Genomic DNA, 24,569 nt, shown 5'->3' with positions numbered 1-24,569 from the left:
TTCGTTTAAAATATAAACTTTCACTTTGTGTCTTCTGTAGCTTGCTCTCTCATACTGTTCTGTACCTTTTTGGCTTTTCATACATTTCAGCAACTGCTTTATTCTCATTGAGATTTCCCCTGAAAATCTCTTTCATATGAGGAGAAATAACACAGGCTCTTTCAGAACTTCTCTACAAGACTGATAGTAAAGGCTGCTTGGAATAACATCAATTTCTGATTAGAAAAGCCTTTATTTTACCTGAAAAAGCTTTATCATAACTTTTTGTGTCTCTTTAGAGGGTTCATATTGACTTAGAAAAGTGGGAGATGTAAAATTCAATAATTGTCTTGTGGTATTTGGGCCTGTTGCAGTAACTGATGGCAGAGCAAATTTGGATAAAGGCATAAAAAAGTTGGATCTTTTTATGGCTTAAAAATTCTTCTGTGTTTGTTTTTTGCAGGATCAGTTATTCAGATGTTCATAAGCTTTTGGGTATAGAAGAAGTCTGTCGTGTTTGGGAGAGACAAATTTTGGCAAAGTAATTAAGGAACAGCAGCATTAACAAATATACAAAGCACACACACACTTATAGAGAATTCTTTTATGATACAGATGTTTAAAAACAAGCATGTTTTATATTTACTGCCAAAAGCTCTTACTTAAGGAAGTATATAGGTTTATAGAAAACCCATCCTGCCGACTACGCCAGTTGTAAGGCCAGGAGCCGCCATCGTGGCCATTCACATGCAGGTTCCCATTGGATTCAGGCAGACGATAAAGAAATGGCGGAGTCAGAGGACGGGGGGCCATCCTATTTATTGGTGTCTCACCAAGACAGGCAAACCACAAAAGAAGACAAGGGAAAAGCAGAAAACCAGCTCTTCCCATGAAGGGCAAGGGATCAGGGAAGCCCCTGCAATTGTGATAGCAGGAACTGTGTGTCCAAGCTCCTGGTCTGTCCCACTTTATAGTGTAGAAAACCAAAATCCCTTAATCCAATATACAAACAAGGAAGTCTCCGATACAAAGTCACCCATCCAAGGCATAATTGGATTCCTCATGAGACTGCACCACCCAGATAATACAATCATTCAAGGGTGTGGGGAAAAGCTTAGTCCCAAAACCAAACCCCAGGCTACAACAACCTGGCCTGCCTATAGCCTGTCCCCCACACCCAATATAAGTCACAAGCGAGCAAACATATATATCACATTTACAAACTTATTTGACCAACATTCAGTAAGAAATTGATGGCAGAGTTGTTAGATAGGTGAAGGATCTCAAGGTCTGCTTGGTTCTTACTAAATACTATTCTTGCTCAATGCTAAAATGTAGCATAGTATTTTGCAGAGCATATGGAACCCAGTGAACTTGAGCAGAATCAAATCTGGTAAATGAACTGCAAAGAAGATTTCACCATGTAATTAACCAAATAGTGTATATGAGCAATGGCTAGGCCTTCCTTCAGGGAGACAGAGCTTTGGCTATGAACCTGTCTTCGTTACTTGCTGCAGGTAAATAAAACAACCTGCCAATAACTATGTTTCATTCTTGAATAGAATACTCTAAGCAGCAAACTCTTTCAAATTTGGTGTCAATGTGATTTGATATGCTTTTTCACTTCTCAAGCTATATGTTCGTCTTCAGCATATGCTTATTGTGAAGCAAGCACAAGTCTGTGTTTCACTAGAACTATGAAAGAAAGAAACACTAGGATCTGACAGCAAAGCACAAGAAGTCAGGCTTGCTTTCTCATGATCTCATCAAAAACAACAAATGACTTCATTCATAACATTTCAGTCAGACATTAAAAAAAATGAGTTAATAGAAATTAAAACCATGACTGAAATGAATGAAAGGAGATGAGGAATCAGCTCAAAACAAAGTTTTTAAATCTAATTTATTGGGGTGACACTGGTTAACATAATTGTATAGGTTATAAGTGCCCAGTTCAAAACAAAAATTTTTTTTTTTACACGTGGCATTTGGATTCACTTGCTACAGAACTCATGTATCCATAATCTTTTAAAAATGGTTAGACTCATTATGGTTTGTTTCTACAACACAATCAAAGGAATAGCTGTCTCTCAGCCATCTACATGTAAGACATCTCCAAGAAACTGCCCCATTCACCTTTATGGGTCCATGAGCTACATTTATATAAATAATTCAAAAGTCTCTCTTTTCAGGTCTGTCCGATTTCCTAATGTCAAATTTGTATTTCAGAGTGATTGCCTGAGATCTGCTTCTACAGCGTACATCTACCTAAAGCAGACTCAAGATGACCAACCTCATCTAGGTTAGTCATTTTTAATCCAATGGTAACTTTCCAGTCGATATCCTTGTACATTGTACTGGGCAATACCATGTCCTTTAACTGACATACACACAGATAAAATCAAATTTCCATTTTGTTTGTCACCAAATTCGGTGCACTCTTCTTAAAATCATATCACCTCTTTTATTTCTTCCATCATGGTTGTGATTCTGGCTCCTCTATTTCTTGTCTTGATTGGCTTTTCTTGCCTTATAGGCCTCTCCTTTGTCCCACTATCTCTGTTATCTCTGTAATTTCATGCTCCGTATTACTGTAATAAAATATTCCTCAAGTGAGCTTCAAATTTATATAGCCCATCTTTCATTAGTTTTCTAACTTTAGAAAAAGCACTTTAAATTATTTTTTAAATTTTTATTTATTGATTTTAGAGAGAAAAGGAGGAGAGAGAGAGGGAAAGAGAGAGAGAGACCATTGTTGTTCCACATATGTATGTATTCATTGGTTGATTCTTGTATGTGCCCTGAGCTGGGATTGCATCTATGACTTTGGTGAATCAAGACCATGCTCTACCAACTGAGCTACCCAAGGCACTTTAGTATAGCATTCAAAATCTTTTATGTGGGGTTAAAGCAATATTCTAGCCGCATGGTTTAGTTTAGTAGAACAAGCATGCTATTTGCAAATATACAATATATACTTGACTGGTTATGCAGCTTAAAAAACTACATGGTGTTGGTCAAATCATCTAATGTTTCACAGTATATTTTTCAGGATTTTTTGTTTATTTATTTATTTTTTTTTTTGTAACCCACTCCTCCTATTTTAAAGTTCAGGTATACATAAAACTAATCTAATGATATACTTTGAAATATTTCTATGTGTCATTCCCAATCTCTTAAACTGGATGAAATCACTCCCAGATTTGAGCTGCTTTTTTGATTTCTTTATTGGCTATTACAATGTGCTTCATATTACCTGCATATTGTCCACTTTGACATCTTTCTGGTAGACTGTAAACAACCAATAGTGTTACTGGTCTCGTAGATATGACATGCAACCACTTATATATAGGAACATACACAAGTACACGTAGGGAGGCTTTGTGGAAGAGTATCCTGGAAAAGGAGGTAAAATGGGAATGGAAGGAGACTTTGCACGGGGCACCAGAGGCACTATGTGGGGGCTTGAGGGTGTTACATTGAGTGGGGCACTTGAAACCATGTCAACACAATAAATTAAAACAAATAAAGAATGCCTTGAGACCCATTCCAGGGTTTATTCTGCTGTTGTAGCTACTGCCCAAATGCTTGATTTCTGTGCCTCTATACTTTGCACAGGACTGTTGACACATTAGTGCTTAGCACTTGTTATTCATTTTAATTTTTTTTTTTGTTTTTTTTGTATTTTTCTGAAGCTGGAAACGGGGAGAGACAGTCAGACAGACTCCCGCATGCGCCCGACCGGGATCCACCCGGCACGCCCACCAGGGGCGACGCTCTGCCCACCAGGGGGCGACGCTCTGCCCCTCCGGGGCGTCGCTCTTTTGCGGGGCGTCGCTCTGCTGCGACCAGAGCCACTCTAGCGCCTGGGGCAGAGGCCAAGGAGCCATCCCCAGCGCCCCGGCCATCTTTGCTCCAATGGAGCCTTGGCTGCGGGAGGGGAAGAGAGAGACAGAGAGGAAGGAGGGGGGGGTGGAGAAGCAAATGGGCGCTTCTCCTATGTGCCCTGGCCGGGAATCGAACCGGGGTCCCCCGCACGCCAGGCCGATGCTCTACCGCTGAGCCAACCGGCCAGGGCCTTCATTTTAATTTGAACGAAAGCCCTACCTTACTGGCTGGAGCCTTTTAATCCATTAAACCTGCAGAGCAATTAGGAAATAAACCATCTATTGTGATTTTGTGCCCTTGAATTCTGAGTGGCCACAAATTCCTCTCCTTAGAGAGTTATAGTCCTCCCTTTAACAATGGCAGAAGAATTCATGCTTCAGCAACCAAATTCCTAGTAGATATGATAAAGGAAATGTGAAACCTAGAAGACTTTCTGACCTCTTTACATGTCGGACAAATGAAAAGTTTATCACGAAAATGACCTTTCTGTCTCAATCTAGATGAGAAAAAAAGCACTATTATCGAGTAAGCATTAACAGATGTATATACATGGAAGCCAGCAACTATGAGACTACAGTTAGGAAAATAATTTCACGTCTTACACGGAAAAGCAGTAGAAACAAAAGCTTTATCACTTTGAAAGACAGGGGCTACACCTTCTGAGAATCACTATATATCTCAAGAGAGTATACTCAACTAATTCTAGAGGTTACACATCTGCAGATTATTTGTCCCACAACAAAGGATATATCTCTACGTTGTGAAAGCTGGAGTCCAGGAGTAGTCACTAGGAAAATTTATCTCTATTTCTAAGGGGAGAGTGAAAACAAACTATATATTTCTCCAAATAAACTCTCTAAGAAAAGTGAGAGGGGAAATGTCCTCTTTAATATTGATAACTGGAGGAAATCATTGCCATTTTTTTTTCTCACTTCCACCAGTGTTGCTACTAACATGAGTTTCATTCCAACATCATGGACTTTTCCCATGCTGCTCTTTGCACCATTCTTGAAATCAAGAGCCTCTCAAGACTTTCAGGGTCCTATGAAAGTGGGATTCTCAAACATTTCTGTGTCGTGACTTTTTCATACAACTTATAAACTTTATGGGACCCTTCCCAGAACAGCACATTTAACTGTTTAGGAAAATTTACATAGGATTAGAAAGAAAAACATTCATATTAAAATGCTATTATTAAACTTACCAAAATTCAAATTGGTGATGTATTAACATATGTGTTTCTTTATTGATACATTAAAAAAGATTACCCACATAACCAAGATTTGTCACAGTTTAGATGAAGTAAGATATTTAAGTTATATTTTGAGATATTGACAGCTGCAAATGCATTGTGATATGAATCTAGCATAGGTCCAGCCAGTCACACTGTTTGTTGCCTGCTTTCATGAACAGAGGAAATGCTAACACTCCACTGGGGTAATAGGAAGACTAAAGATGGACTTTTTTGTTCTATATACACAAGTTCCTAGAATCCTCTTTGTGTATCTCAGGTTAATAACACCACTCTGGAATTTGTTTTCATATACTGTAAACTCCTGGAGCAGCTTTGATGAGCTTGGTCCTTGTAAAGCTAGTAGCCATGGCCACCATCACAGCCACCTGGCCCATGCAGGTTTGCATTAGATTTGGACAGACAGTAATGAAACAACAACGGAGCCAAGAACTGGTGGGCCATTAGCTTTCATCCTAGTTTGCACCCGGCGGGCAAGTAAAAACACACACTGAGCTCCAAAACCTACTCATTCAGTGTTCACAAAGCTACTGACTTATCCGAGTTTCCTGGAATCAAAGGTTTCTAGCTCACTAGCCTTATTCACCTCTGTTCCCCATCTCCTTCTCTCTGCACAAACTTGACACCAACTGGCTTCTCCTTCAGCATTCTGCCATCTTGGCTGCTGCTTCTCTCCACGTCGCCCTTCTCTGCTCTCCTTTCTCTACTCTCTCCTCTAATGTTAATCTCAGGATCCAATACAGAGCAAGCCCCTGGTCTGCCCCACTTGATAGTATAGAAATCAAAACCTTTAATCCAATATACAAACAAGGAAGTCTCTGATACAAAGTCACTTATCTGAAGCATAATGGGAGTGTACCACCCCATATCATGCAATCAGTCAAGGGTGTGGGGAAAAGCTTAGTCCTAAAACTAAGCCTTAGGGTATACCACCCTGCCTGCTTGCAGCCTGTCCCCCACACCTAATGCAAACTATAAGCGAGCAAACATATATCATATTTAAAAATTTATTTGACCAACAGTCCTCTTTCTAGACTATGGAAGAAAAGCCAAATCTACCTAAAGTCAGCTGAATCTCCTCAAGCAAACAAATGATGAATTAAAGCTTTACTTATTTATTATTTTGAGATATTCTCAAAAGTGTGGGGGTCAGGACCAAGACTCCCTGAAATGTGCCACCTTGGTACATGGATAACTTGAAGCTGAAATAAATAAAAGCCCAACAAACTCAGGAAGAGATTCAAATGTTAAAACCTGTTTCAGGAAGGAAAGCTTTGCTTATTTATATTAGCATATTCATTTTAGCATATATGAATTAAGTATGGTAGACAGGAAGGGTCCTTGCAAATATCTGTTCACTAGATTTCCCTCTGTCCCATTGCTTCTGAGTTGTCTAACAAGAATTTTTTTCTTGCCACTTTCTCTCCCTGTAAATTGCCTATCTCTTCCTCGAATTCCCAGAACCCTTCCCTCCTTTCTCCTTTATCCATATAAAATACATACCTCATTTTACTCGTCTATGAAATTTTCATGCTTTTCTGAATTGCTCACATGCACGTAAATTCCGTGAATTTACCACTTCATTTTCAGCTAGAACTTGAGGAAAATTTTTATTATTTTTATTTTTATTATTTTTATTTTTTCCTAGACTCACAGAACTTTTTGGCAAATTAGGATACTATATTAAGTTTACCATTTTAGAGGGGTCCATACTGAGATGAATAATTAATGTTGAGTGGCTGCTTATTTACAGATGTTACATTCTACATAGCGTAGTCCTCGTGAGCAAAAACACACATTAACTCATTATTTAATATTTTTAGAAATCTGAATGACGAATATCAGGCTTCCTTGTAGAAAGTATATTATATATGAAATGTCCTACGAAATGATTTCAAACGTTCCAGACAAACACACATCCCCTTCATAGGAGAATTAATTAAATCCCACCTCCATGACTCAATGTTTCCGCTGCCACTCCAAGTCTTCACAGCTGTGAGTAAGGGCAAATGAGCGGAGGGCGGAGAACTGAGTTGGTTGCCGCCCCTCTCTTCTGGTTTCCAATCAGGTCCGATTAGTTCCTATAAAAGGGCAGAGCCCTTCTAGCTACGGCATTGCGTTAGGAGCTGTTTTCCTTGCAATTATGTCTGGTCGTGGTAAAGGCGGGAAGGGACTCGGCAAAGGGGGCGCCAAGCGCCACCGCAAGGTGCTGCGCGACAACATCCAGGGCATCACCAAGCCCGCCATCCGGCGCCTGGCCCGGCGCGGCGGCGTCAAGCGCATCTCTGGGCTCATCTACGAGGAGACCCGCGGGGTGCTCAAAGTGTTCCTGGAGAACGTGATCCGGGACGCCGTCACCTACACTGAGCACGCCAAGCGCAAGACGGTCACGGCCATGGACGTGGTCTACGCGCTCAAGCGCCAGGGCCGCACCCTCTACGGCTTCGGCGGCTGAGTCCACTGGCCCACAGTTCGGTTCTACAAGAAAACCAAAGGCCCTTTTTAGGGCCACCTACCCAGTCACTTTAAGGAGTTGTCACTTGAATGCTTTGCATTATGTCTAGCGGTAATCTCTTAGTTTAAGTTAAGTTTCAAGGTTTTCTAACATTTTTCATACATTTGCAATTATTTTAGGTTAATCCGTAGCATTGTTTGTGAAATCGGGTGCAGACTCGCTTATTCCACAATACTGGATGTTTCTTGTTCTGTTTTTGTTTTTCTGACTTCTGGGTATGTAGCTTAGTGTTACATGTAAGACTAGAGTTGACGTCCAGTTCTGAGATTTAAAACCTTTTTATTGCCACTTACGAAGGTGTAGATCAGGGGGTCCCCAAACTTTTTACACAGGGGGCCAGTTCACTGTCTCAGACCGTTGGAGGGCCGGACTATAAAAAAAACTATGAACAAATTCCTATGCACACTGCACATATTTTAAAGTAAAAAAACAAAACGGGAACAAATACAATATTTAAAATAAAGAACAAGTAAATTTAAATCAACAAACTGACCAATATTTCAATGGGAACTATGCTCCTCTCACTGACCACCAATGAAAGAGGTACCCTTCCAGAAGTGCGGCGGGGGCGGATAAATGGCCTCAGGGGGCCGCATGTGGCCCGCGGGCCGTAGTTTGGGGACCCCTGGTGTAGATCTTTGATCAGGCAAAAGACAGCAAGCCCTGTGGTTGACAGAAATAACTTGTAAGGACAGGATTCCCTGACTGATCAGGAGGAGCAGGTTTGCCCCTCAGAGCTGGACTAATTAGAGGTTTGTTCCATGAGACAATAATTCAGCTACATTCTTGAGTTTCTTTTTTACCAAACACGATTTTGTTTTCTCAATTTAGCTGTATGGACTTATTGGCGGCACAAAAACTCTTTTAAGGAAAGATGATGATACATTACATAAGCTCCCCCCCCCTTTTTTTTTCAGTGTCCCACACTGGACAGAACACAGGCTCTAGTTACATGATAAAGATGAACATATGAGTAGACTATCCATATGTTTTAGGTATTTACAATGTGGATAATTTAAAGTGATGTCTCCAGAGGACTTGTTTTTGACAATATGTAGATCAAAAAATTGAGAATCTGTTAACAACTACATCTTTGGACACAGACCTTTGATGGAGTTCATTTGCTTACCTGGTTCTTGACCATATATCAGATGTTTTCAAAGCATAATAACAGATAGACAGCATTGGTAGTTTCTGAGAACTTTTCAGAAAGCCAAATTCCCAGATCCTCAGAGCCCATGAAACAAAGTCTGGGTGTGGGACCAACCATCTCTGCTTTAACAAGACTCCACGTGGTCCTGATGCAAACTAGTTTGAGGACCACTGTTGTATAGCCTCAGTACATAGTTCAGTACTTGGCACTTGAAGGTGGATGCTTTTTGTCTCCCAGAAAGCTCTTGTATCAGGCAGTGCAGGCGTCTTTCCAAAGTTCATTTGCCCTCTAATACATCCTCAGTTTCATTCCATGTTTCTCTTTCTCCCCACCTTGTGCTTCAGGGAAGGCAGAGTTCCACTGTAGCCTCAGTGATCAGATTCAACCACATCAGTCCTAAGGTTCCCTGCTTCTTAAGTAATGATTAGTTTGGATTTGGGTAGCCAGCCAAATCTTTGGGGCTGTGAGAGCCTTTAACACTGGAGACCAACTTCACCAAGAACATGATGATTGAGTCAACATGGTAGTTGATGAATATACTGTGTATGTCTGTGTGGATATGTGAGGAGGGGGATGGATGTGGAACCAGGGGTATTTCAGGCAGAGAAATACTGCAAAAGAGTGAAGGCTGAAGAGGTTAAGTTTACCCAAAAACTGAAAGGGGGTAAAAGCCAAACAACAATGACAACGAAGATACAGAAACAAAAGACAAAAAGAAGGAAAGGAATCATATGAGGCGAGGTTAATTAGATGAGGGTCAGACTTTGGCTTGAGACCCTTATGATAATTTCTGAGTCTGCATGTTTGTTGTGTGTGGTCATTGGAAGGCTCTGAGCACGGATAATACAGAATCAGCCTTTTCGAAAATCCATGGTGGGTGACTGGAGTAGAAACTACATTATGACAGAAGACTTTCAGTATTAATCCCAAATAAAATCAAGGTGATCAGAAAAGTTGAAAGGCAGTTGTAACTGGGTAAGTTGAAAATAACTATTTGTTTGTGTTTCTGCACTTATTTTACCTTTTTGAGATCAAAATGGAGGTCCAGATAGGCTGGCTGGGAGGGTTGTCTAGGAGTGCTTCTCAAAGGACAGTGAAGGGCAGCTCTTGCTGCATTTGGTATTAGCATTTATGTGTGCGGTGTTGCTAACCAAACCTTTGTCAAATAACTTCCAGAAGGAAACTGCTCCACAGTCTCTAGAGAAACGAAGGAAAAGAAGTCCTACGGTTTATTTGGGCGTGTTTCGTCCCCTGGGCATTATACAGTCACATAACCGTACGTTTCCGGACCTCAGTGTCTAGCGCAGGGACGCTATGAAGCATCTCTTACTCCCACATTCCTTCCCCCCCCCTCCACGTCCTGACTCTTGGCCAGGATCCCAAGTCGCTGAACTGAGTAGGTTAGACAACCTGGAGACGGGATAAGGGAATGAGCTCAGAAGTGACTAGGAAGGAAGAATCGGTGGCGACAATCGATATAGTAAGAAGACTAAAGACTTAAGAATTCTTTTTGCAGGTAGGTCTAGCTTGTGAGAAAGTGTGAAAAGAATTGCATGCTTTGTCGTGAAAAGAATTTTCGAGCAATTTTTTAAAGATTAGGAAAGAAAAAAAAGTAAAGCACGGTTGTAATAACCATTGTTCCCTTACTGCAAAGCTGCATCAGCCATCAAAATGTAAAGAACCTGAGATAAAAACGCTTAGCGAGGGCTCTAAAGCCCCAGGCAAAGGGCTGGGGCAGGGGAAAGTAATGAGTCATACGGAGAAACGCGGGAGGAGGTCCGCAGCGACACCTAGGGGACGTTTCGGTTCTAAAGTGGGATTTTCAAAAGTTGCTGTGGCCCCTTAGGCAATATACAGGGTGACTCTGTACTTAAAATTGAGACCAGCCGTTTCACGAAGCGCCGCCTCCAACATACAGAGCCCCTATTCAAATGGATAAAAAGGTGATCGGCAGCTGAAACGGATTGATGTTTCAGCCCTGGTTTACAATTCCTGTTCGCTTCTGCCTGGGACCGTGTCTAGAACACGATTGTCAACATCACAGGGAGTGCGTCTACCACCAGGTACCCTGTGACACTTTAGTGAGTGTTGGGATTATTGTGAATTGAACACCAAGTCGCGCCAGTGCGCAGCTCTGTTGTGAAAAGGTTGAGTGGCTCTGAAAAGAGCCTTTGGGGTTAGGAGACAAGACGCTTACTTGCGAGTCTATTTGGAGCTGGTGTACTTGGTGACGGCCTTGGTGCCCTCGGACACGGCGTGCTTGGCCAGCTCCCCGGGCAGCAGCAGGCGCACGGCCGTCTGGATCTCCCGGGACGTGATGGTCGAGCGCTTATTATAATGCGCCAGGCGCGACGCCTCGCCCGCGATGCGCTCGAAGATGTCGTTGACGAAGGAGTTCATGATGCCCATGGCCTTGGACGAGATGCCGGTGTCGGGGTGCACCTGCTTCAGCACCTTGTACACGTACACCGAGTAGCTCTCCTTACGGCTGCGCTTGCGCTTCTTGCCGTCCTTCTTCTGCGCCTTGGTCACCGCCTTCTTGGAGCCCTTCTTCGGGGCGGGCGCGGACTTGGCTGGCTCAGGCATTATCCAGAGATCAATCACACAGTAGGAACAGCAAAAACGTAGAGTAAAACACGACGTGTCTTTATATATAGAACCCGGTATGCAAATACCGTGATAAACTGCACTGCTGTGTCTGATTGGTGGCTATTCAGAGCAACGACAGAAAATTAGTTCTGCCCAATCACAACGCAAGAATCCCAAATTTGCATTTTCATTCGTTAATATTAAGCTGCAATCTTAAACAATGACACACTTTATAAAAAGTGCTGCGCCTGCAAATTGTATGGTCACCATGTCGGGACGCGGGAACCAGGACTGCAAGGCGCTAGTATTTCTAAATATATTTGAATCTAAATGCTACACCCGTGAGGGCAGAAGAACAAGAAAGAAATGGGTGATTTGCCGCCATCGAGATTAATCTGAAGAGAGTGTTTACCACTCTAGACGCAATGCAGAAATACAGCATGAAAATAAAGGACAGGGTATAAAACCTCAGTGTGAAAGCAAAATAACGATGCTTGAAGCGATATAAGAGAGGAACTTGTTGGTCAATATGGCTACAATTCTAGTGCTGGAAAGTATCAAATTATTTTTAAACTTGTCAGAAAGGAGTATCAGAAATAGTTCTTCAGTGTCACTAGTAAAATGACTAAAAAAATAAAGGAAGACGATGTTTAACAGCTCTGTTTTAAGTTATTATCATCATCTGGCTGGAATGGGCTCCTTATCTAGTTCCTTCCCATCTTTGCAGGGAGATGCACCCTGACTGAATTGGATTTTTCCCCAACAATAAATTCCGGAGTAAACTGCATGCGGCAGTCTGGCACCCAACAAGACCGCAGTCCTGAATCTGTTATGTCTTATCTTTGTTCAATAAAAAAAAATTAATTCGTTTTCTCACTTCAGTATTGAGGAACTCTCCTGAAGACCTATTCAGCTTCGTTATTTCTACCGTATTTGCAATGTAGCTAGATTAGCAATGTTCAGAATAATAGCTAACATGCTTTATATGCACTTGTTTAATCATAAAATCCTACCTTATTAAATGTTACCATTTTCTTTCATTTTACAGAAAAGGAAACAATATACATAGCTAAAGTAGCGATAGCAAAGATTGAATTTTTGTGTAATTAAAAAAAGTTTACCTCTTCTTTTCAACTGATTAGATAGCTACTGCTATTTTTTTTAATCCTGCCTCTGAAGACAGTTTACAAGCGCTTATCTTTGAGGTGAAATTTGTAAGCATGCTGGGGCCTCATGGAGTCTCATTCTCCTTTACTGGCCTGCATCCTGGAAGCATGGGCTTTATTCCCATTGACTCCTGCTTTCCCGTTAATTTAATATTTTCCTTCCTTTCTTTTTTCTTTTTCCTTTTTATTTAAAGTGAGAGGAGGGGAGATAAAGAGACAGACTTCCACATGCGCCGGGTCTGGGATCCATCTGGCAACACCCATCTGGGGCCCATGATTGCAACCCAGTTGTTTTTAGCACTAGACACAGAGGCCCCATGGAGTCATCCTCAGCTCCTGGGGCCAAAGGGTTCCAATCAATCCAGCCATAGCTGTGGGAGGGGAAGAGAGAGGGAGAGAGAGACAGGCAGGGAAGAAGCAGATGGTGAATTCTGTATACTCTGTGAATGGAACTGGAACTTCCATATATTGGGTTCATGCTCCACCACTGAGCCTGAAGGACCAATATTTTCCTTTCCACTAGGGCCTGACTAGTCAAGCAACAGCAAGTACCCAGGAGCTGTTTAGAAGTACAGAGTCTTAGGCTCCACCCCAGACCTAGAAATTGGACTCGGCATCTTTTTTTTTTTTTTTTTTCTTAAAGAAAGGCAGACTGCCACATGCAGCACCTCACTTGGATGTGTCTGGAGTCTTGGAAGCTTGACTACCCTACGTTCTCCTACAAATGGAGCTTGAGACTTGTTTGGAGGTTCTAGCAGGGGAGCGCAGCTACTCGTATACCCTTGACCGAAGAACGGTCCTCTCCTCTAGCGGGGAAGGTCGTCCTCTTCGACCGAGCGCGCAGCTTCGGGAGGGACGCACATGGAGCGGTGAGGGAGGAAGGGGACACCCGCCTAGCCAGACAGATCAGCCGAATCAACCCTGGCGATCAATGGGGTGACAGATGTCGCAGCCAGATCGCACTCACATCCTGGACTCGGCATCTTAAGGAGATCCCCAGGTGATCTGGGTGCACACCACAGTTTGAAAAGGGTGGTGCTAAGGGACCTTTGATCTTCACCTGCAGGGAAGAAGTGCATAAAAAAACAAGGGACATAAAGGTGAGATTTTCCTGAAATCCTTTCTGTTTTTCATACATATTTTTTGAACACTCCCTTTTAATTTTTTTGCCTAAGATCATTTGTTGTCAGTTAATATTAACATTGCCATTAGCTGTTTTTTTGTTTGTTTAGTTTATATTATCATTACCATACCACCTTTTTATTAACTAACTAGTTGAAAATTTTCATGTATTTCCATTTAGGAAAGTGTTGAAAGTCACCAATGGAAAATAAAGTTCTCGAGTTAAATTAATATGCATCTCTTTAGGTGTGAAAATTTCTCTAACTTTATTCAGATTTCATCTTCCTCATGAGATTTCACTATGAAAAGAGCACCTCTTTGTACAAATTATGTGAATATTCTGTGACTAAGGCAAGTTGCTTGGGAACCCAAGTCAGTTGTGGTCTTATTTATTTCCAGTTCAGGAAAAATATTAATACTAAAGGAAGAGCATCAAGTCAACAACTCTTAAGCATTTGCCTCAGTGTAATTATTAGGTTAATAGGATTTAAGTAATGGATATAAGGGACCAATCAACAATTTTTTAAGTGTGTGAAACATAATTTGATTGTAAAAGAAAACCACAGACCCCAAACAGCATCACTTGTGCTAAAAGCTCAAGATTACCCTAGATTTAATGCTTGATTTAATTGCAGTTTCAATTGCTCCCAGAAACATAATTTTTAAAAAATATTCTTGTAAATTCTTTTTTCCATTGAGTGGGGGGAGAGAAAGAGAGAGAAAGGGAAAAAGAGAAACATGAACGTTTGGTTTCACTTAGTTGTTACATCTAGTTGTGTACTTATTGATTGCTGTTTTATGTGACCTAACCAGGGATTAAGCCCATGACTTCTTATGCCAGAAAGATGCTATATCCACTGAGTAACCCAGCCAGGGCCAGAAACAGTTTTAATCAACCAGTCTGGAATGTTCTGGTCCAGTACCATTACGGTGATTCGTCTCCATAGAAAGAACGGCCAGTCTGCATGATGAGATCCCTCCCTTTCTCTTCCTCAAAGAAAAGATGCCCTGGCCCAGGAATATGCCTTTGATTTTTTTTAAATTAAATGGTCTCCTTGTCTCACTCTTCTTTCCATGGAAACTTTCCATTTTGTATAACCCCTGGGAGCCCCTTGTAGTAGCTAAATGTGATGCTGCCCGATTCATGAATTGGTTTAAGACAATTAGATCTTCAAGTTTACTTGGCCGAATTTTGTGTTTCCGTAAGATGAAATTGGCCTTTATCTAAGATTGAAGAGTGGTGAGGACTGACTCAAACTGCAGTGTTGGGTTGACCTATACCTGAACTTAGTGACATACACACAGAGTACAAGCCAGACAAAATAGTCCAAGAACTTTGTTAAACAAAGAACAAGTCCAGACTCAGTAAGAAAAGATTTCTTTTCTTTCTTTCTTCCTCTTTCTTTCTTTTTTTCTTTTTCTTTCTTTCTTTCTTTCTTTCTTTCTTTCTTTCTTTTCTTTTCTTTTTTTGGAAAGTATTATTGACAAGGGGTGATAAGATCTGCAAGCTTCTCAAGGGTCAGGCAAAAGGGATTTTCTTTATAGGGAAGAATTAACATGACTAGAAAGAACCGAGTATAGAAAAGTGAGATGAAAAGAGTGATTTGATTGGTTTTTCAATCAAAGAACGTTTTACCCATTGCAGAGGTCATCGGATTCTTTGGCAAGACCCTTAAGAAGGCTGAGGGTACCCTGGCTGGTTAGCTGGGTTCGTTAGAGCATCATCCCCAAAGGACAAGGTTGTGGGTTTGATCTCATGTCAGGGCACATAAGGAAGCTGCAGCCAGAAATATCAGAGTTCATGCTGCCTGCCACCAATTCATCCAAAGTAGAGTCAGTGATTAAATCTTTACAGATGCTTTATTCAGATGGCCAGCAATCTGTGGAGATAGGGGTTACACTTCCAAAGCATCTCAATCCCCTGTCGCCGGTCAACCATTTTATTAAAGGAAGAAAAGGATATGTAAGGCTTTTGGAATCTTGGCAGAGAATTAATCAGATCTTGGTCAAAGTTAATTGGATAATAGTCGGCAGGTGGTCCATCCTTGGAGCACAAAGGCTTTCCTTGCAGTCCCCTGAGGCACAATGTTGGATCACTTGCAGATCTTGTTAAGTCATGTAGGCCTGTTCAGTTGTCTCAGTCCTGGAACAAAGCTTTTATACTTGCATTAACCATTATGCTCACTGACCATAACCTGTAAGGTATTTTTCCCCGCTGAGGAAGAAGAAAGGGCATAGCCACGAAGTATGGATAAGCAAAAGCTTTATTCAGTACAGCACATCCTGCTCAAGGAGGTTTTCTGGTCCTGGGGACAGGGGCCAGAGGAGTCGTATGGAGAAAACCGTGTGGAGGAAATTTAAAGAGTCATCTTGAGTGGTTGAGTTAATATGACATGGTGAAATTTCATTGGCTGACAGACGGTTGCTCTTTTTCAAAGGACTCCTGGGAAGTTTCTTTTGGCGCTCATGGGTGTGGGCAGTTCTAGCCAGAGTTCCCAGGTCTGGTTCCTCACATGACCTTCCACAATTGCCCACCGACCTTACATAACCAAAGCCACTGTTACTCAAGCTAAAATTTTAACTCTTTTTCATTTTTTAAAAATTGATTTGAGAGACAAAGGAAGAGAGAGAAAGAAAGGGAGAAATACAAACATTTATCTGTTCCTACTTGGCCAGAGATTGAACCAGCAAGTTCTGCACTTCAGGACAAAGCTCTAGCCAACTGAACCACCTGGACAGGGCTGAAGGTTTAACTCTTGACTTCCGCCATCAAAGTGACCCATGAGTGCACAACTTAGCAACAAATAAATGCTTCTCTCTATATCTTCCCCCCTTTTCTCCCTAGGTCTCTCTAAAACCAAGAAATTAAAAACAGACTGGAGGTGGGTCAAAGTACAGGGACCTTGAGTAATGAAGAAAATGTAAAATTTGGCTGACATGTATATATTAGTCTGTTTTTTTCACTGGGGACTGGCAGTTCAACTAATCATGTATGAGTCAAAGAATGGGAATTTGGAGGACCTGTGTCATAGGTCAACAGAAAGTTCATCCTTGAGTCTTAAGTTATTGGGGGGAAAGGTGGTTCCTTGTCGTAGTCATTTTCGGAATACAAAAAAAAAGGTGAACCTGTTAATCCAAATTCGGAGGAACCCGAAATATGGAAGACAGGAGCAAAGTCCTTCGTTTACACATTAAGGTTTTATTGTCTAGCTTGGCCAAGCGGCGGGAACTCCGACAGAAATCTGACGGAGAGCGCGCTGGCCCTTTGTTCTACTTAGTTTTTATAGTTTTGTAAGTGGGAAGTACAGAAGCAAAAATTGCAATTAGGAGCCCCTTACCCGCTATTGGTTATAGTCATATGTCCTTTAACATGATAGGACCACGTTCAATTTGCAAACCATACATCATTTTGGAGAAAACAAAATTTACAAGTCAACACAATGGTAGAAAGATATCTCTTTACATATTAAAAGGCCTTCCTATATTTTCTAGTGTTCATCCGCCATCTCTCTGTCCAGAGTCAGAGGTATTAACCACAGGCATTTACATAAGAGAGGTAGTTTCCGTGGGGACAAATGCCCGCAAATGGCTCATAGTTATAAGAAAAGGTTTATTTTGGCTTTTCCCTTCCTGCACCTGGCTAGCCATTCACTCCTTTCCCCACAGGTGTGATGGAATGTCAGGGAATCTATGCTTCCTTCCCTTTTCATTTACAATACAATGGCAAGAGCCATCCTAGTTATGCTAATCACACAGCACAGAGACTATTCTCACAATTTCTCTTAACCCAAATTAATAAAATGTTCTCCAAGCCTCCTAAAATATTAATATGAATTCTGTAGCCTTTGGTACTTGACAACACCTGCGGGTGAAATGGCTCAGTGGCTCCTCAAACCTATCTTTAACTCTTGCTTTTTCCTAGTGAACCCAAACAGTAAGAAGCTAAGGAAAATCCTTGACAAGTGGAGTAAGAGAAACTGAGACACAATAATTAAACAAGACCAAACAATTGGAGCAATTCACAACCAGCTAATGAATCACTAGGCCGAACCAAGAACAGTTCCAAGGTAATGGTTACACATTCTAGCCCATTCTGAGGACAGAATGACCTGGTCCCAGTCCCTCTCTAATAACACTCTTTAAAAAATTAAAACTAACCAGAAAATAACTCTGACACCTCCTCACATACATTTTATTAAGTCAACATTCAGGAGACACCAGAAAAGTTAATGAATATTTTGTTAGCAACATCCCCTGAGACCTCCCCTAGGATTCCCAGCCTCTAAAGAAAAATAAAAGCGTCAAGTCCAGGAACCCAGCGGAACTCTCACTCTAGAGCACCCCTATGGTTTTCTCCTTTTTTTTTAAGGGTCAGATGCTCATGAGAACAGCAGGGAGCTGCAGCTCATTGTGGGCTTCTCCCCTGAACCTGCCTCCAAGGTCCCCCTTTCCCCCCAACTCTCCAGAGAGTCAAGGCAGCCCCGCTGAGGCTCTCTTGTCGCCTCTATCCTAAGCCCGTCCTCTTATTGCATTGCTTTCATCTTTAATAAACGGTACTCTCCATGTCCCTGAGACTTGTGTTGTGAAATCTTTCCTACAGAAAGTCAAGAACCCACATGGGCCTCTCAGAAAGACCCTTTCTGGGCCCATTCTTCCTTCAGTAACTCTTAGGATCACAAGTCTCAGATAAAAGTCAATATTTTTACATTCAATGATATCTCATTTAAATATTACCGGGCCTGATGGGTTTTTTTTTTAAGTATAAAATATTAAACACACTTGGGTTTTACTTTAATATGAAATGAAATTATTTAAATATAACAATTATTCATAAACTTATAAGTTGGAGACCATGGAAATTCACTCTCCAGGTAGAGCTTCGGAATTCCAGTCGTGACACTGATCATTTGAGATTGCGCTGAAGGGTATATTACTTGGACCACAGGACTGTTCATTTAAAAACAGAATTAACTACTTTACTTTTAAATAAGTGGATTTCTTTGACAGATTTTCCCCATAGAAATTCTCTCCGGATCCCAGAACAGTGATTCACTTGTTAAGGTATACATAAAATATTAGTGCACAATAATGGTAGATATTAACTTAGATGTAATATGTAGTTATTTGGTTATATGATTGCGGTCTCATGGACGTTTTATAAGTTTTCATTTTGCTTTTCTTAGAAAAGTATTATGTTAGTGTTTTGGAATATGTAAAGTATTTTATCATTTTATGATTTTTACTTTTTATAAAGCAAAAGAACGTGCATAATAAAAACCTGCATTACAAAGTGCTTCTCTCTCTCCTGACCTGTGGTGGCTCAGTGGATAAAACTTAGACCTGGAACACTGTGGTAGCCAGTTTGAAACCCTGGGCCTGCCTGGTCAAGGCACACATGGGAGTTAATGTTTCCTGCTCCCCCCCCCCCCTTATCTCTCTCTTTCTCTCCTTTAAAATGAATAAATAAAACCTAAAAAAAATATTGTAGACAACACTTCTCTTATTTGAGTCTAAAAATAAATCATGCATGGATTTAAAAAATGATAATAAAGAAAAAACAAGAATGCAGTGTAAATACGCCTGGGAAATGATTACCAAGAGACAGCAAGTATAGCAATGTTAATATCAGACACATTTCAAAGATTAAAATTTAGTAGAGCCAGAGAGGGACACGGTAAGAACTTTCATTTCTAATGTGGAGAAGAAGATACAGGGAGTCCTCAGGTTACGACAGTCTCAACATACGACATTTCAAGTTTATAACGCTCATTCCCAAAAAAGTAAAAAAAATTTGAGATGTGTTTCCATTTGCCCTTAGCGTTGTACCTACAGACTACGCGGGCAAACTAGTTTCCATGTGGCGGAAAAATACGCAGTCACAAGGCATATGAGTGAGGGAGTTGGCACACCCCCACACACACACACACACATGCTTACCTAGCCATTTTGGACTGTTAAAAGCATAAATGTTCCATTTGTTTTGCTTTGTTTGGCAAACTTCTGGCCCTCATCATGGCTCCTAAACAAAAGTCAGAGTCTTCAGATGGTAGTGGTTTGAAGAGGAAAGCCTATGATTTTACCACCGTGTCAGGACAGGTAAGTGACTTGGGCTAGGGTGTGTTTCAATCTACACAAAAATTCGGGTGAAGTCACTGTTGGGGGAACAGGTCGGTGTCATAATCCGAGGTCCCCCTGTACTATTCTGAAAGCCTTCCTGAAGCAAAAAAACCGAAGGACAAGGTAAACAAAATCACACTAGCACATTGTTCCCCAGATAACAAGAAACCAAGGAAATTTCTCAGAACAATAAAAACCAAGGAGCTAAAACCAGAGTGACGAGCACAGCAGACTGGGCTCCCTGGGGCAGATTTCATTAGCAAGGTTCTGAGCTTTGTTAATGTAGTAAGTATAATCCTAGGGGAAGAGGGCCCTGGCACTGAACTGGAGACACCTAGCACAAAGCCCAGGGTTCTTTGAGAAAGCGTTGGGTGGAGGGATTTTTTAATTTATTTTATTTTATTTTTTATCTTTGAAAGAGTCCTAAGAAGAAAAGCTGTTTGGGCAGGACTCTGTGTTGGAGACTACAGGAAATTTGCCACAATAGTTTAATCACTGTCCTACTTACGAGTCTATTCAGTGAAAGCGTCTTGAAATTACATTTCAATGGGTTCATAGCGCCACCTAGTGCCTCATGAAAGCAAAGATAAACCCCTAAAAGACGAAAGATTTGGAACCCAAGTTCTCCAGATACACACAAGCTATCAAAAGGAAGAGATGAAAACCCATAGAATCTCTGGCCAGATAGCTCAGTTGTTTAGAGAGTTGTTCCAGAGTACCGAGGTTGCCAGTTCAATCCCTGGTCGGGGTACACACAGGAACAGACTGATATTCCTGTTTCTCTCTCTGTCCCTCATAAAATCAGTAAATAAAATTTAAAAAATTAAATTAAATTAAATTAAATTAAAGGGAATCATGAGATAGCTATGGGTAACTTTTATATAATTAAACTTAACATTGAAGGAATATTTCCAAGAAAAAGTAGAGGATAATTTTTGAAAAAAGCAAATAAGCAAGTTATTTTAAGGAAATGAGATAGGCAGTTTAAAAAAACCTTTTCTATAACCTCCAGCCCAAATTATACCAAGCATAGTTGGGTTTTACAGGTTTAGTTTAATTTACAGAATTAATAATCCCTATTTAACAGAAGGCGCTTCAATTAGATTAAATTATGAAAAATAATAGCTGTCTTTTTCTTTGAAAATGTGTAACCTTATTATCTAAAGTAGATAGAAACAAAAGAAATAAGCAAAGGAAGAGATAAGATAAAATAATAGGCCTGTCTTATGAATAATCATTTTTAAAAGTGCTACTTAAAACACAAGAAAATGGAAACCAAGAAGCCATCTTATTTAACCAAAATAGTACACATGCAGGGTTTATTTCAAGAAAGGAAGAAAAAAATAATATCATGAATCTTCAGTGAATGATATTAGTAGAAAAAAATCTATGTGGTAATTTCCATAGATACTGGGAAAGTATTTGTTAAAAGATAACACTCTTGCATCATATACATTTTTCCTTCTTTTTTTTATAATACACATTTTCAATAGACTAGAATGAGAAACAGGAGCTCCTTCATAAGGAGAAGTTCTGTGGTACTACCCCTACTCAACATGGCACCAAGGGTCCAGCCAAAAATGAAACAGGTAAAAATTAAATATTCCCCCAAACTGCTCCGAGTCAAGCTCTGCCAAAATTTTGTCAGTTATCAATAGATAGCAATAAAACAATGATCCAGGAGCTAACCTGACTTCTTCTAAGTCTGTTTATCAGATCTAAAGCCAAGCCATAAATTACATAGACAAACTCAAACCCTGGTTGAGAAAGTTCCTTCCTGTATCCCATCATCAGTGTTGTACAATCCCAGAATGCTTTGCTTCACTGACATACACCTGGACAACAAACACTGTTCATATACCCAGACAACTACATATCAAAAAAAAAAAATAATAATAATAATAATAATAATAATAATAATACAGGAGAAGCCTGCTAACCTACTCCTTGATTGGTTAACCCCAGCAACTTCCATGTCCTCAAGCCATAAAGAACCCTAAGCCCACATCCAGTGCACAGAACCTCTTATCTTAGTATTCTCACCCACTGCAGAGCCTCAATAAATCTGACTTTGTTTTTATCAGTATCCTGGTCTAAATTCCTCTGTATCATGAGACAAGAAGTCAAACTGATTAGTAACAATATAAAGATACAAAGAGAAGAAGTAGTATGGATTAGGATTTAATAAGAAAAGATATGATCTTTATTGTTTAAACTCATGTCATTGTAGAAATACAAGAGTATCTATAAACAATTAGATGTCATAGAGCTCAACAGGGTTGATAGATATATGAACACCATGGCCTTTCTGTAATATTAGTAGTGGCCTATCTGGAATTAAAATAAAATAAAAAAAAGACATGATTCACAACAGTACAAGAGAGTCTAAGGATTCTAAAACAAAGAAAAAAATATTCCAGATATATGTAAGCAAAACTATGAAATGTTACTGAAGGATACAAAACAAGATCCACTTGAATCAACAGATAGCTATATAATGTTTATGTTTTGTGATGACTCAACGTGCCAAATTGTTCATACATTCCAAAATAACCTAAAAATTCAATGTTATGCCACCTATAGATTTTTGGTAAAGCATTGTAAAATTTATGATGATGAGCAAAAATAGTCAAGATAAGCTCTCCCTGCCTTCCACCCCTCAAAAAAGAATAAAAAATGGTGGGTCTTGGCTCAGGGTAGACACTGTAAGAATGGCTGGTTATCCTGAAATACAGTCTTGAGCTGTTAGAAGCTGTGCCAGTATCTGTTCAAATCTTTGTAGGACAAGTTGACAAGGCTCAGAAGAGCCTAGAGCTGGGTCTAAATTTTACCTGCTATAATTTGGATTAATTGCTTAAAGTTACCAAGAGATCATGTCTTTAGCGTAATGGTTTAGAGTAGGGAAGTTGGAGTTAAATTGCCTAGGCCAGAATTTCCTCCGCCATTTATTAACTATATGACTTGTGCACATTATTTTAAATAAGCTTTGGGTGATTTAGTAAACAAGTGGATAAAATTGAGACAATACTATAGTTCACAGATTTGTTATAGGAATTACGAGTTAACATCTGGAAAGCACTGGTATGAGGTTTTGCAAAAATAAAAAAAAAAATTTTTAAGTAAATACAAATAACGGGAAGTGTTGTGCTACTTCCTTGTCTTCTGTGGGCCTTTGGTACTTTCGCCTTCCTGGGACGCTTCACCGATTAAAATGATAATAACAAAAATAACACTATTAAAATCACATAAAGATTAATCCACTCACATTATTACAACATATTCCTCCACCTAACGGTTTATTTTTCTTCTGATTTTAGAAATTACAACAGCTTTGTGGGCCCTGTACCTTCAGTGCCTAATGGATTGTCGTCGGTCCTGAAGATGAAATTTATGAAAAGTCCTTCAAGTAGTAGAAAAACAATCATCCACATACATACAGGCACGCGCACCCTACATCCTCACAAAAAGTGCCTCCCAGACGTGTGATGACCGTAAATAAGGGTGTTACCAGCAAGACGGCTGGGGAGCAGCGGGTGAGGGGTGTGTTCAGCCATCAGCTCAGACACAGTGAGGAGAGGGGGAAACCAGAACACGGAGGGCGGCTCCCCGCTTCTCCGTCTTCCAACGGATCAGATTCCTGCTTTTCTCTATAAACGAGGGAGAGCACTGCCCGCGCTCCCCAGGTGGAAAGTGGCAACGTGGCAAACGCGTCACGAGCGCCCCCATCAGAGGGAGACGTGAGGTTAGGTGACCAAAGCCAGTGAAGCGAGGCTATTGGACAGACGGCGGAGGGGCGTGGCCAGACAGCACTGTAGGGCGCCTGCGCGGAGGGGCGTCGTCATGGAGAAGCATCGGAAGCGGGAATGGCTCCAGGAAAAAGGGGGCTCACCGGGGGTGGGGAGCGTGGTCATGGAGGGGACAGCGGAAGCGGGGCGCTGGGGAATGGTTTTAGGAGGAACCAAGCGCAGAAGGGCGTGTTTCTAGGGAGACAGCGGAAGTGGGGCACGGGGGAATAGTTTCAGGAGGGAGCAAGCGCGGAGGGGCGTGGTTATAGGGAGACAGCGGAAACGGGGCTCCGGGGGTGGAGTTCGGGAGATAGGACAGCCAGGCGCAGTCGGATGGCCCAGAAGGGAAATTTAGGGGAAAGTCCCGAGAATGGGGAAGATGGTAGGGGGCTGATTGATGGCTCCAGGATGAAACCTGCATGGAGGAACTTGGGGACTGGGGCGATGGCGGAAGCGGGGCGTGGCGCGATGTCTTTTTCACCCCTTCGTCTCTTCAATGGAAGGAGGATGGCCCTTCTCATTTCCAGCTTAAATCTTAGCGGTTGTTTTCGGGTTTGTGGGGCTATTTAGTATGATTTCAGGGAAGCACAGTACTTCCGGTGTGACTTACTATCTGCTTCGGCACCAACCTGGATAACACAGGAAAATGCACATGATCGGGTCCTACCTTCTCTATGGTGATTCAGAAACTGGGGTGGAGCCCAACAATTCATGATTTTGGTGCGCACTCAAATGTGAGACTGCTTCAAAGTGTTGTATTCCCCTTCGTTCAGAGGCCAAAGGTGACCTCTCCAATGTCAGCTTGCTAAACGAATGTTTTTCTTCAAGATCGTTACCAAAGCTGAAACAGTGCTTAGGCTTTCCCTACTCAGACCTTGATACCAGAAGATAAGAGAAAAACGAACTTATGTTTAGCAACAGAATATGCTAGGGGAAAGATCGGATTTAAAAATGGATTCAGAATTTCAATTCTACAAAATTTTCTTAATCATTGATGGACGTC

The 24,569-nt window shown here is 41.0% G+C and overlaps 2 protein-coding genes across 2 annotated transcripts; one reads left to right on the top strand and one right to left on the bottom strand.

Annotated features, from left to right (window-relative positions):
- Positions 1-7,254: 7,254 nt before the first annotated feature.
- Positions 7,255-7,634, top strand: LOC136383224 (histone H4). The gene has a single exon (XM_066352865.1). The coding sequence runs from the start codon at positions 7,263-7,265 to the stop codon at positions 7,572-7,574; it is 312 nt and encodes a 103-aa protein (XP_066208962.1). The 5' UTR covers positions 7,255-7,262; the 3' UTR covers positions 7,575-7,634.
- Positions 7,635-10,933: 3,299 nt separating this feature from the next.
- On the bottom strand, positions 10,934-11,383 carry LOC136383105 (histone H2B type 1-C/E/F/G/I). The gene has a single exon (XM_066352668.1). The coding sequence runs from the start codon at positions 11,371-11,373 to the stop codon at positions 10,993-10,995; it is 381 nt and encodes a 126-aa protein (XP_066208765.1). The 5' UTR covers positions 11,374-11,383; the 3' UTR covers positions 10,934-10,992.
- Between the last annotated feature and the right edge of the window lie 13,186 nt (positions 11,384-24,569).

This window comes from Saccopteryx leptura, chromosome 11 (assembly GCF_036850995.1).
Source record: "Saccopteryx leptura isolate mSacLep1 chromosome 11, mSacLep1_pri_phased_curated, whole genome shotgun sequence".
Lineage (NCBI taxonomy): Eukaryota > Metazoa > Chordata > Mammalia > Chiroptera > Emballonuridae > Saccopteryx > Saccopteryx leptura.
Note: the sequence above shows the minus strand (reverse complement) of the source record. Positions and strands in the feature narration are given on the sequence as shown.